General features: G+C 36.5%; 1 protein-coding gene across 4 annotated transcripts in view; it reads right to left on the bottom strand.

Moving 5' to 3' along the window:
• Positions 1–729: 729 nt before the first annotated feature.
• PCDH7 (protocadherin 7) overlaps positions 730–14,291 on the bottom strand; it is a gene marked incomplete at its 5' end in the record, with an annotated part of 389,689 nt that continues 376,127 nt past the window's right edge. For all 4 annotated transcript variants that reach the window (XM_080797201.1, XM_080797203.1, XM_080797204.1 and 1 more), the window contains one exon: positions 730–1,517. In XM_080797201.1, the coding sequence (XP_080653327.1) occupies positions 1,141–1,517 (377 nt within the window). In that variant the 3' untranslated portion in view covers positions 730–1,140. The remainder of the gene's footprint in view (positions 1,518–14,291) is intronic.

Below are 14,291 nucleotides of genomic sequence, written 5' to 3'. Positions count from 1 at the left end.
TAATTGTCTACTCTTATACCAAAAATACATCACTTTAGTTTTTCATTTTCTGAGCTTTCAAAGAAAACCCATTTTAAAAGAGAATGCATGTTTTCAGGTTTAGAGACAATGTAAAATAAGCTAGTGTTTGAGTATTTCTGTATGTGCATGGGTTCAGTTGCTTTCATTGCTTAATGGATTTCCAGTCAAGACCAAATCTGCTTCATGATTTCCCTGATCTGCCATGTGATCTTTGGCCTTTTAATGACACATTGTTCCAGTTAGTTGATAACAGCGGTGCTGTTCTGAAAAATATATATATATAATTTTTACAAGTTATAATTAGTGTAATTGATACATGTGGTCAAGATTGTGTGTATACTAAGAATATTCGATGAATGTATGGGATTGAAGTGGATACCCCTGACTTGAAAAGAACAACGTATGTCAATTTGGTACTACAATCTCCAACTGGGTATTGTCTAGCTGTCAGTCTTTGTTAGAATTTTAAAGCTGTGAGATTCTCAATATTCTTCTTGTAGAGTCCCCCTTAATAAGAACTGTACCTTTACAGGGACTTTATTATTTTGGGGGGATTGCCTTTCATGGTGATTAATTATATTCTCATGGTATGTCTAAAATACATTTACCTGATTTGTTTTTGTTTGTTTGTTTTTTTATTTTTTGACTTATTATTTTTTTTTGTCTGTGTGGTTTTTTTTTTTTTTTCTTTTTTTGGGGTTTTTTTTTGACCAGCCGGATGGCATTCGAACTAAATCAAAGTGACTAAATCATGCTTCAGCTTAGGGATAATGAGAGTGTGTTGTGTTCTGCTAATCAGGCTTGTTACCATGAAAGAAACTTGCAACCATCTTTTTTTTTTTTTCCTCCTTGGAGGGGGATGAGGAAGAGGGATATGGGTGTTGGGAATAATCAGTGAGGGGATTAGACATGCAAGTAACAAGGATGGTTTCTACATTGTACATTACAATCAGGCTAACAGTATCACTAAAGGCCTGATCTGGAGGCAGAAGTGGCAGGCAAAGCTTTGTCTCTTTGGTAGCCCCCTCTTTGTGATTAAACGGTTTTTCTTTGTAAGGTTTTTTGCCCCTTATTCTCCTTCTCATACATGAAAAGAACTTTGCTCTTCTTCTTCATAACCTACAGGTAAACTTCTCTTCTAGTGAGAGTATTGACAGGAGATGGCTTGTATTCCCCTGTTTTTGTAAGGGGAATATCCTCGGGGTTGGCTTCCTCATTTTTGCTGAAACTAGCTGCACTGAAGGTCTCATAGGACGAGGTCAACTTTTTGTTCAGAAGGTTTCTGTTGCGGTCACCCATGATGGCGGCCTCGCCATTGGCCAGCTTTTCCTGGCTTCCTCGTTCATCAACAGGCATGAAAGTGGAGAGTTTGGGCTGGCTCTTCTTCCTCTCTGGAGAAGTGCGGACTGGCATCCAGCAGGAGTCTGAGTGGCCATATTCATCACACTCACGGGTACACTTCCCAGTCAGGGCTACATCTGGAAGAGGTCTTGAATCTGAAATTCAAGGAGAAGGAGATGTTAAAGATGGACATTCTGCAATAGACTTTGTTGATTTGCATGAAATTGGAAGGGGGAAATATATATATATTACATATATATATATATAATTTTCCTTTTTTCTACACCCCATAGTTCATCATTCCCATAGAACAGTTTTTAATTTCATATCCACTAAAGATAAGGTTTTGCAAAAACATCAAATATCATGGAAAGAGAGGAATGAACAAACTAATAAATTTAAGCATGTAGAAGACAGGTACATATGCATTTGTTACAAGACAGAGACGTGTGTATATTCTCAAGTAGAAATAAAGCGCGTATATATATTAGGCTGGGTATAAATTTTTCCACATGCATAAGAAAAGTTATTAAATCCAAATAGATAATTTTCTGTATTTATAAATTATCCCAGAAATCGTGTACTTTTGCCAATTGGATTCCTTCCTGCTTATACATTATTCATGAAATGCAAATATGCAAAACCTTATATTTAAAATACAGTGTAAAACATCAGGGTGACTCAGAAGTAGGACCTAAATTGACAGCACATCATGTGGTAAAAAGTAAAAAAAGCAAAGTACAAGTAGGTTACGGGTGTGAACATACTAGCAATATCATCACCTATCCCAACCCAGCCCATGCCAACCTCCCAACCACCATGTCAAATGACCTTATATGTGCTGTACGATAATCTCTTAAATGTTCACATAGAAACACATTTGCCAATGTGTTTGCTGAATAGAAACATTATGTGAAATGCAATGTGTTGGGAAAATGCAGTCAAGCTCCTAAAGTTTTGATGAAATAGCATGTAGTCCTAACTAATGTTGGTACCTACTGGAATGGGAAATATCTTCTCTTATTATAAAGCTAAGTCATATCTAGATAGTTCTTAGGGATCAGAATTAGAGATGGAAATTAAGAATTACCTGTATATGTAAGTAAAATTGTTAATATGTCTCTGTCTTTGGAGAACCAGTATGTATTTTATTACTATTAATTTTTTTAAAGATTTTATTTATTTATTTGACAGACAGAAATCACAAGTAGAAAGAGAGGCAGGTAGAGAGAGAGGAGGAAGCAGGCTCCCCACCTAGCAGAGAGCCCGGCACGGAGCTCGATCCCAGGACCCTGAGATCATGACCTGAGCCGAAGGCAGAGGCTTAACCTACTGAACTACCCAGGTGCCCCTACTATTAATTTTTTTAACAGACTTTGTTTTTATTTGAAAAAGAATGAGAGGGGAAATAAAAAAAGCAGTCTTCCTCAACAGATTCTAAAATATAACTGTAGGGTTTCATTTAATATATTTGTAGTTTATTTTATTGCCAAACAAAAGAACATAATATGATTGTGCTCTAATTTATATAATATGACTTTTTTTTTTTTTTTAACAAGGCTTTGGGCTTAAAAGATGGACAGATTTTAACCTCTGCAAATACAGTCACAACAATGGAATCAGTGAGATTTGCCTATACATGATCTTGGGTTGATTTAGTTTAAGATTAAAGAAGGGGTTATTTAAATGATCCCCCAAATACTTATACCTTCTGTTTTTGTCTCCACCCACCATCCTCATCCTCTCTACTTTAACATTACATTCTTATTTTGACTATCATTTATATAGGCTATTTCAGAAGTTTTGCTCTGCCAAATCTCCCAGATTAAGGCAGTCCAATGCACACCATTTTTTCCTGTCATGAAGGATAACGGAAATATTAACATTTGTCAGCCCATTGATTTTTGAACCACTATGGCCTGAGATTGTTTTACACTGTGTGCTGAGAGTTCATTGAGGAAATGCCAGTGCTCTTCACAGGAAATCTAGACTAACTTTTCTCTTTCCCAAAGGTAAAATGCAAAGATAATTATTTATTGTCGTTGCACATGCTGTGTTGCTATCTGACTTCTAAGTGAGAAGACCCTATTAATTTTATCATCAAAAGTGAAAACACTTTCTTATTCATATTTTTATGCCGAATTCCCTCTGTGTCTCTCAAACACACATTTTAGATGCATTTTAAAAATCAAACTATTGGCAAATTTTATGAATGGTTTTTGTAATCTAGTTAGTTTAAATAAGCAAAGTGGGAGTTCTTTCCGGAATATTTTCTATCTTGGGATACTTTGTTATGTAAAGCTGACCGAAATGCCTTGAACAGGAAAAACCCTTGTAAAAATGCAAAGTGCAAGATCAGACCTATTTTCCTCTAAACATTCCTTTTTGTTCTTCATTGCTTTAACAAGTTCAAACTTTTCTTTTTCTTGTATGATAGTGCCTATCAAAGACACAAGAAAATAATCAGGACTAAAGCTACCAAAACAAGAAAGATCTCTTTGAATGTGGTTGTCATTCCCTGCAGAAATGGCCCAGAATGTTCTCCAATCAGCTAAATTTATTTAAGTCTTACACAGTGTGTCAGTTTACTTACACAGTGATTTACAGATTTTCTGCTTTTCAGGGATTAATTGTGTTTCCAGTTTCAAATGTGTAGCACTTTGTTATTCTTTTGTTTGAGATGCATTTAGAGAAAGCTCAGAGAACTGTGTGATATGCAAGCAACTCCTCTTACCTATTGTTTTACTTCTGTACCTGAACTCTCTGTTGCTCATAAGGAAGTATATTTATTTAGATTGACTCAATTTCTCATCAACTAGAAGTGAGAGGCTCTTCAATTTCTTCCCTCAGCGCTTACGTCCTAGTCTGGATTATCTCCTGCTGAAATTGATTTCCTCTTATTGCTTTTAACAAAAGGCAACTTGTCTTCTCTGCCATCAGGCACTTGTGGGCTGCCACATCTCCATCCAAGAAGCATGACTTTTAATAAGGATCTCCTGTCATTTCCAAAGTCAAACACTTGATTAGGGACCACAGTGGAAGTTGACAAGCCTAATTGGCTAAGACATGTTACAGTGTTTGTCATCAGATTTAGAAAATAATCAAGAAAGGCTATAAGAGATTAATCAGGAGCAATCAAAACTTCCAATCCTGATGACTCAAACGAATCCTCAAAAGAAATGCCAGTGATTAACAAATGCAATTTGTATTATGTTGCAATTTATTAAAGGGAGGCATGAGTGGAATAGTATTTTTATGTGTACTATATTTTCTTATTTTAATTATGTAAGTATTTTCTTAACACAAAACTTATACCAGGTCTTAAGAAATCATCAAAGACACTTCTTTCTCCCTTTCATAAAAATACATACTCTTAAAATGTCCTATTTTGCGGAATTATAGAGGCAGACCTTACACAACTAGTAATCTTTCAAAGTCTTTCAGTCTTTCACAGAGGATGTGGTTTTGATTTGTAAGAACACTATGTCATGTTTTTGTGTAGTACTATTTCTTTTAAATTTGGACCTTAGTGAGGATGGAAAACAGTTCATTATGATTCTTGTGAGTTGGCATTAAGTAAATCAGTGAAAAGTAAAATATTCTATCATCAAAATATAATGGTATTCTCTACCAGCATTTTCCACAATAAAATCCGTTCCTTAGAGCCCTCCTCGTCACTACCCCCCCACCCTCCACTTAATCACCTCAAACCTTGTGAAGACTGGATGCAGAATGGGAATTCATTAGATCCCATGGCCACGTCAACATTACTCGTGAGGTTCTAGTTATGCTATTTTGCTAGACCCATTACATCCGTTTGGAGAGTTACAGTCCTTTCTTAGACATCAAGTTAATTTCCTTCTGAAAGTACAGTTTTAAGCCATCATCATAGCAAACAATTTTAGATGAGTTTATAACACAGAAAATACTTTCCCACACACATTGTCTTAACTTATCCTCTGAGCCGAAAGGCAGGAGGATAGCAGCAGTAAGGAGTCCAGCCTGTGGGAGAGCAGAGGCCAAAGACTAAGTGTTTGACTTTCACTTTAGTGTTTCTCATAACACTACAATGTTCCTTCTTAAAATGTAACAGCTGAGTAGTTAGAGGTCAATTACTGCTACCCACAGCCATAAGAAAAAGCTAGAATCTCCAAAGGAAGAGGAAAAAAAAAAAAAGTTTCCGAGAAGTGCAGGAAATAGATGCTGCTAAGTCACAAATTTTACTTCTTAATGACAATAATGGTGCAACCTCCCTATATTTCCTAACATAGAGGAAATGATAAAGAATTTAAGAATTCCAGCGCTTTCTCTGCATAGAAGTACATTTGCCCTTACTGGGCTCAGTGGGTGAGTTGGTCCTGGGAAGATGTGGGTACAGTGACCTCAACAAGAAGTGACAGACAGACAATATGTGGAATCATCAGAAATAACAAGGAAAGCACAGATTTATGCAGGCATTTCATGTTTCCAGAAGCTGTTCTATACATTTCAGAAACCATTCCGGGCATCTTTATTACAGAAGAGAACTGTATAGTTAAGACTCTTGAAGACAGCTCTGCACCGGTAAGGATCTTCAGATGCTGAGTTATGCATTCTGCCAGAATCCTGGGCACCCACTTTACTCCAGGCCCTTGGCTTGGGACTGAAGATACAAGGGTATTTTTATCTCCTAAGAGAAGGCATGAAAATGCTGCATTTAGTTTTAAAATATTTCCAGTGAGTTTTTTTTTAAGCTCAGTTATTTCATGCTATATGCATAATTTGCTTATTTAAAATACAAATTACTTAATTCTCTGATCATGTGATGAGTTGTTAGTCAATGTGTAGATGTTCACACCATTCTTACAATTTGTTCTTTAAATTCAAGCAATAGCATATTCTTAAACATTACTTGAGAAAATTCTGCAATGAAAAATTGTGTTATCCTCTCCTTTTGGGGAGAAAAAAAAGAAAAACACATACAGGCACCTTTTGCTTTTCTTCCTTTTTAAAGTATTTAGTTTTCTTTTTATACTTCTTGACTTTCTGTTATATAAAGATTTCTTTTTCTGGAGGCATGTCTAAATTCTGATGTAATTTGGTGGACAACGAAAAATGTTTTACAAAAGGATGTGTGAGAAAAAAGAAAGACAATTGGTAATGGTTTTCCAACAAATATTTTAACATTACCTTTACTTTCTTAGGAAAAGAAATACAAAAATATCTGTTTTACTCAAGTGATTAAATAAAGTGCCCGACTTTAAAATAGGTGTCATCAAATGATTTACTTTTGCCTTATTTAATACAATTGAGAACAAATAATTAAATAAGCCCTTTACTGGAAAATTATTATTGAAGTCACTAAAGATTAGGTGTGAGGGGATGAAATCCAAAAGGTGCATATGGAGTTAGACTTGTTTTTATTTTTTTAATGTAAATAACCTAAAGATCCCTACCTTTTGTCTGTTCCTGGAATTTGGGAAAATTAGAAAGGTAAGCAGTAAAATGGACAGGGTAGGAATCACTGACGCAAACAAGCAGTTCATAATTCTCTAAGTATCTGATTACTCTCCAGAAGAAGGGGATATTTATAGTTACATAAGACCTAGGGCTACAACGAAGGGTTTTTAAGATTTCTTTTTTTTTTTTTTTTTAAGATTTTATTTATTCACTTGATAGACAGCGATCACAAGTAGGCAGAGAGGCAGGCAGGGAGAGAGAAGAGAAAGCAGGCTTCCTGCTGAGCAAAGAGCCCAATGTGGGGCTCAATCCCAGGACCCTGGGATCATGACCTGAGCTGAAGGCAGAGACTTTAATCCACTGAGCCAGCCAGGCACCCCGGTTTTTAAGATTTCTAAACAGTGTTCTAGTTTGTTTAAAATCACTTTACCCTACCAAGCTTAAAGAGGATATAAGAATACCCTATGCACCCATCCCTAACTTCAGTCTTCTTATGCTACTCCTAAGCAAGTCCTGATGGGACAGTGAGTTTGTGAAAAGAGTAGGAGATGTGGCGTCTCAACATTGCTGTGTGTGATTCTGGGTACATCTTGTATAAGTTCTGTGACTTTGGATGTAATTTCTTGAATGTGATTTCTCTGAGCCTCAAGGTCCTCATGAGGGAGATAATAAGACCTACTTCCTTATATATTACAGGGATAAAATAATTAATATATATAATGCTTATTATGGATTGGTCTCTGGTGTGGTGTAGATACTCAGTAAATAGTAAGTCATAGCCCCTGAAGATATTTAAGGTGATATGTCTATACCTATATCTATATTTATATCTATATCTATCTCATCTCTGTCGTCTTCCATAAGTGAAATATATGTTATTGAGTGAAATAAGCTTAGGAGCTAGGTTCCTTGGATTCAAATCCTAATTTTATAACTTAGTATATAACTATGAAAATATTACTTGATTGATATAAATTACCTCATCTGTGTAACAGGTATAAGAAGAAATTAACCTCTCAGGATTATTGTGAAAATTAAGTCTATTAATATAGGTAAAGCATTAGTAATAATGCCTGACACACAATAGCCCTCAATAAATATTAGCTACTTCAGGTGCACCATTCCTCACCCACAACTGTGTCCTGAAAAAAACTTTGAAAACTAAAGTGGTTTTTTTTCCCATAAATTTATATCCTTGACATTCAATACAAGACTTTTCTTCATCTTAACCTTACATAGTATAAATATTTATGTTTTCCTATAGAAATATATGTTTAATTAACGTCACTCTCAGAGTCTTCGATTTTTAAAATATCATATAAAGTTACCTCTTTTTTAAAAAGATTTTATTTATTTACTTGACAGAGAGATAACAAGTAGGCAGAGAGGCAGGCAGAGTGAGAGACTGGGAAGCAGGCTCCCTGCTGAGCAGAGAGCCCAATGCGGGGCTCCATCCCAGGACCCTGAGACCATGACCTGAGCCCAGGACCCTGGGATCATGATCTGAGCCAAAGGCAGAGGCTTTAACCCACTGAGCCACCCAGGTGTCCTGATATTACCTTTTTTAACATATGAAGGACTCTGAATTTTGAGATATTATTTGGCTAAAAGATTAACTTATTGTGGAATTAATACCAATCATCAATCAAAGGGGCATACATATTGAGGTACTTTTCCAGTAGTACTAAAGACTTTAGAGTCTGAAGTATACCAGAGCTACCATTTATGTAGGAAAATAAAAAGGTTCCTATATCCTGTATATTCTATGTCAGGTTCTTATTTATTAAGATTTTTCCAGGAAAGATGCATTCGGTATGAGTCATTACAGTTGCTCAAAAGTAAAGAGGAAATGCTCTAATACATGCAGCTATCTTTACAACCTAAACAGATCAACCTCACAATGAATCATTTTCATTTGAAAGATATTTTCCCCTAAAATACCGGTTGTTGGCTAGCTACCTTGCTTTGCCTTCATGGGCCACAACGTAAGAAGGAAATCCATTTTTAAGATATGCCAAAAATTAGAAATAAACTAATCTAAGACTAAGAGGTTAAAATCAAAGAAAGACAAGAAAGAAAAGGGCAAATACCTAAAATTCAGTGTACCCTCTATTCATGGGAAATGATGGAACAAAAAAGCCATTCAGCAGATGAGCTCTGCAGACTTCATGACGTATGTATATGATTGTATCAAATTGTGATACAAGACCAGAAATTCCTCTAACCTCCTTATACACCTCCCTTTGGAATGTGCTTATGTTAGGATGTAGATTCTATCTCTGTACCTCTTGACAATGAGCCAGTTTTGATGATTAGAATGTGGTAGAAGTAATACTGAGCTATTTCCACACTAGGTTTCAAGAAGTCTAGCAACTTTCTTTGCGTTTGCTCTTGGAACCCTGCCATCTCTGCCCCTGAGAGAAAGCACGATCTAGCCTCTTTGAAGATGAAACGCTACTTGAGAAAGAGACTCAGCAGTCTCAGCAGAGCCTACCCCCAGGTAAGCTTTTTCACTCTCCAGGCCAACACAGCCTCATGAGTGAGTCAGGCAGAACTAGCAGGAAGAACACATGGCCAATCCACAGAAATGTGAGGAGTTATAAGTCTTTGCTGTTTGAAGCACCTAATTACATTTAATTTTTTGTTTGTTTTCCTTTGGTGGGGAGAGGGTTCATCAATGCAGTGATGGATCTCTGAGATAATGATCTTGGATATATTATATTATCTACAATAAACAGCCTGAGATCTGGAAATAATATACACTACTTCTTTTATGTCTTCTTCTTGTGAGTAACAAACTGACTAATATTGCTGAAAGTACAAGTCTTCCAAAGAACATTTTCAGAGATGTAAGCACATTTAATTAACAACTTCAAGCTGAGGGCTACTATAGAAAGATCTGGAAATTCTGGGTCTATAATTACAGGATTTCACTGCATTTTATACCTGAGAGTGTTCTAGTTTGAGCTGACATGCCAAGACAATATTAAAATGTTTAAGCATGTTTGAAAGCATCAGCAACTTTTCTCCATACCTTAGGCTAAACTCGGTTAAACAGCGATTGAATGTATCTCAAGAAGCATTTATTGCCCTGAGGCTTAGACCACTGTCATTCTGAATGTGACATTATCATCCACGGTGGAGACTATGCACGCCGTGTCTCAAGCAGTCCTGCTGAATCAACTCAAACATGAATCTGCTGGTTGGCAGGTGAAAACTGCACTAAAGCAGGAAAATGTATGATGACTGCCTGGGAGTGATCCATTTATGTACATCAGAGATGTGGTTTCACTTTGATTTCCCTCTTCACACATGAAAATTAGAGGCAGTGGAGGTTAAGGGAGTGTTCAGGGAGCAGAGTGGAAAGACAGGAGGGAAGAGGCTGGAAATGGGAAGATGCTCCGATATTGATCAAAAGAGTTCATAAAACCCAGGGAAAGATTGGGGGCATCTGTTTCACAAGTTAGTGATTGATTATTCCACTAAAGCCCAGTTTTGGTTTTTTAACCATTCATACTTATTTTCCATTGCAAAAATCCTCATAATTTTTCTTCTAGTCTCTTGGATTTTGGTGTATTAGAAATTACTTTGAGTGTCATAGACTTTAGTAATCTGATGAAAACTAGAATTTCCTCCCATAAATGTAGGTATATACCCCCCTAAATTGCTTAAAGTTTCGATGGAGTTCAAGATACCTGAGTTAAGGTCACAGTATACTTCCAGCCTTCTAGGGGATTGGAGAAAGAGGGTATATTTTTATATTTGATTTTTTTTCCCTTTGAGTTTCAATCAAAGGTTAAGAAATATTTAACAATGTGACATGTATCTTCCAAAAATAGAAATTATAGGCAGTAAATAAATTACCATTCAAACACTGACAGAAAGATTTAAAAGAAATAAAAAAAAAAACAAATTATGGAACTGATTTAGAAGTAAGGAGAATAATTAAGGTTTGATTATGTCAATATTTTAAGTTGGTCATGTAAATGTTCACATCTAAAAGCCCCTATAATTTATAAGGCTTTAAATAAATAAGAAATTAATGTTTGGGGATGGATTTAAATGATTGCTGATCATCAGTTGGAAAACATGTTCTTTCCTAAAATCTACAACCAATATTTGTTTCAAATCAGTGTCTGGGATTGCCAACAACCAGATCTTCATTCACTTACCAGAAGATGGCAGGTGAATTCTCTTTATTATGAAAATTCATACAAAAACAATAATGATCCAGGTGAGGTTTTCTTTTCTTTTTTTTTTTAAGTTAATAAAATGTGTGAGCCACTTTGTATTGGTTTTACTGTAAAATGTGATGTGGACAACACAATAAGAGTTGCAAACATCAACTTAGAATCACTTTCCAGCAACAGTCTCAGATCTTCGGTTTTCATAATTGACCATAAAGTTGTAGAATATATATCCTACAGTAAATATTAATGTTGTCTTTAGGAATGCATGTTTATTCTGAAGATAGTACACAAAAGCCCTATTAACTATAAGAATATTATCTTTGGATTGTGTTCTTGAGGGCAGAGTTCATCCCATCTTTCCTTTACACGTAACATAATTCTATACAAATAAAGAAGTTAAAAAAAGAAAATTAAAAAAAATCAATTAATAGATATTATTTTCTCTTACTTTCTTTCCTCCAACACAAACCACAACAAAGCACTTTTTTTCTTTTTTTTAAAGGAAGTGATAAGTTAACAAATAGTTCCTATAATAAGGAACTGGTATTAAATGTCTAAATACTTAGTGCAAGTATGTTAAATATTAAGTTAACTCGGTATGTGGCAATGTCTTAAGAAGACCATCACTACAGTGGCTATAATGAGATAGAAGGTGTTTCTAAGTATCTTTTTCTATGTGTTATTTTGTGTGAAGTCTAAAATAAACTATATTAAAGCTAAAATCATGTATGAAGTAGAACTGCAATGGAATGTGATTACTTTTTTTTTTTAAGATTTTATTTATTTATTTGACAGACAGAGATCACAAGTAGGCAGAGCCAGGCAGAGAGGAGGAAGCAGGCTCCCCGCTGAGCAGAGAGCCCAATGCGGGACTCAATCCCAGGACCCCGGGATCATGACCTGAGCTGAAGGCAGAGGCTTTAACCCACTGAGCCACCCAGGTGCCCCAAATGTGATTACTTTTTACAGAGGGCCAAATCACATCAATTTAGATTTACCGAAGCAATATAATTAATTTTCTTAATGTGAAAACAAACAAACAAACAAAAACACAGTAACCATGCATATTCTCCCTTAGTGTAGAAATCTTGAGAAACTCTGCAATTACTCTAATGATATGGGCATTTGCAAATATATTCTCAAACTCTGTGCTTGGACTACCTGTTGAAATATTTTACTAGTCATACAGAAAAGCTAATCTGATTGGAAGTACTTGCATAATAACAGATTTGCTGTAATAGAATCCCACTAGTTATTGTGATTTGGGACAAAGATAAAAAGTTTCTCCTTTGTGTTCCTTACTAAGGAAATTTTCACAAAAACTTTGTTTTGTAGTACTATTGAGAGATGAGGTTTTGAAAGCTTTTCGTGGGAGCTGAAACACCATTTATAGGGAGAGTTTTAAAACAGCTGGAATGCTGGCTCCTTCGTGTGGTCAATAAGTTGATCAGTTGAAACTAAATTTGGCCATCACAATTAGGCCCAAAAGAGTGTTGAAGAGCTTGGGAGAGCAGAGCAGGTAAATAAAAGGAAAGAGAAGGAAGGCGATGTTCTCTGATGATTTGCAAACAGGACTCAAAGAGCAGCTAAAGTGGGGGAAATCAATGAAGTAACACCGGATCCGTTTGCTTCATTGATTTTTTGCTGCTCATTGAAATGTTTTCCTTTATTTACTTCCTATTTCTTCGGAGAGTGGCAAAGTCTCACTGTCGAACCTCCCTTGGAGCCCGTGATTGGCAGACAGGCGAGCTCTGGAGATCCTCTCCTGCCTACGTTATATCTTCTTGTGCTGTATAGATTTGGAGGCACTTCTGATTCTCCATGTGATGCAGCAAGAGCCGCCCTGCATAGCTTCTGGGGTGGGGAAGAGCAAAGGATCCCTCTAAAGACCCAACATCATAATCCCCAGAACCTAGGAACATGTCCGTTTACAAGGGATGGTGGAATTAAGGTGTCAGATGGTGTTGAGGTTGTTAATATATTGACCTACAAAATAGGGAGATTTTAGGAGTTTAGGCTACAAACCAAGGCTCTAGAAACTGGAAAAGGCAGCAGATTGTCTCCTCCAGCCTCTAGAAAGAAATGCAGCCCTGCAGAGACTGATTTAACCCAGGAAGGAGGCCCACAGTCAAACCTCTGACCTACAGAACTATAAGAGGATACATTTTTTGCTTTTCTAAGACAATTTGTAGTACTCTGTTACAGTTTCAAGAAGAACTTAATACACGCTCCCACCTATTTTCTGGTTAGAGTAGGGACAGCGCAGAATAGATATATTTGACACTCACCAGCCAGATTTCATCCACGAGAGGAAATAGAATGGAAGATTTTTGATTTGCTAAGTTTTCATTGAGTCGTATTTACCTAAATTTTGAGCATCTGCCCAAGAATTTTCATTTTGCACTTTTGAAAATTTCACTACATCCTAGAATATGATTGTCTTAGTGATTTGTTTATGGCCAATCAACAAAGTCCTGTTTCTTTTTTGTCCTGGAAGGTACTAACAATTCACTTTTTCTGAATGATAACTTTCTCCTGTTCTGTCCCTCAGTGAGAGCTGTTTCTGGGATCATTACCAGAGAGATCACTTTAAACCATTCTCTATGTGGGTGGTGTGATTCCCAAAAACACACACACAGAGAGAGAGAGAGAGAGAGAAATAAAACACACATTTGGCATAGTATCTAAGAAGGAAAGGAAGGTACTAGGGTATGACCCTAAAGAGGGCTTCATCATGCTTCATCACACTGCTATGAATGTGGGATTTTTGTGACTTCCTGATATTTATCACTTGAGTACATTTTTTCCCCAAAGATTTTATTTATTTGACAGAGGGAGACAGATCACAAGTAGGTAGAGAGGCAGGCAGAGAGAGAGAGGGAGCGGGCTCCCTCTCTGAGCAGAGAGCCTAATGTGGAGCTTGATCCCAGGACCCTGACTGGGACCATGACCTGAGCCGAAGGCAGAGGCTTAACCCACTGAGCCACCCAGGCACCCCTAGTACATTTTTGTGTTTGTTTTTGTTTAGCCTCTTTCACTTCCGGTGGTTAGCAGGAAAGTGTCTAATAAAAAAACACCTTTACCATTATTTTAAGAATAGAAAGTAGAGTAAGAAGTCTCCCACTAGTTGAAAACCTTCTTCTTTGAATTTCAGTATAAATTTCAAATTCCATGTTTTTGTACAGAAGGCCCTTCAGGATCTGGATCCTGTCTACCTCTTATCCTTAATCTCTTTCTTACTTGCTCCGGTTTGCTGCTTCCCCAGACCTAATGCACTTGTCCTTTCCAGAAAGCCTCTGT

The sequence above is a fragment of the Martes martes genome (genome assembly GCF_963455335.1).
Source record: "Martes martes genome assembly, chromosome: 2".
NCBI lineage: Eukaryota > Metazoa > Chordata > Mammalia > Carnivora > Mustelidae > Martes > Martes martes.
Note: the sequence above shows the minus strand (reverse complement) of the source record. Positions and strands in the feature narration are given on the sequence as shown.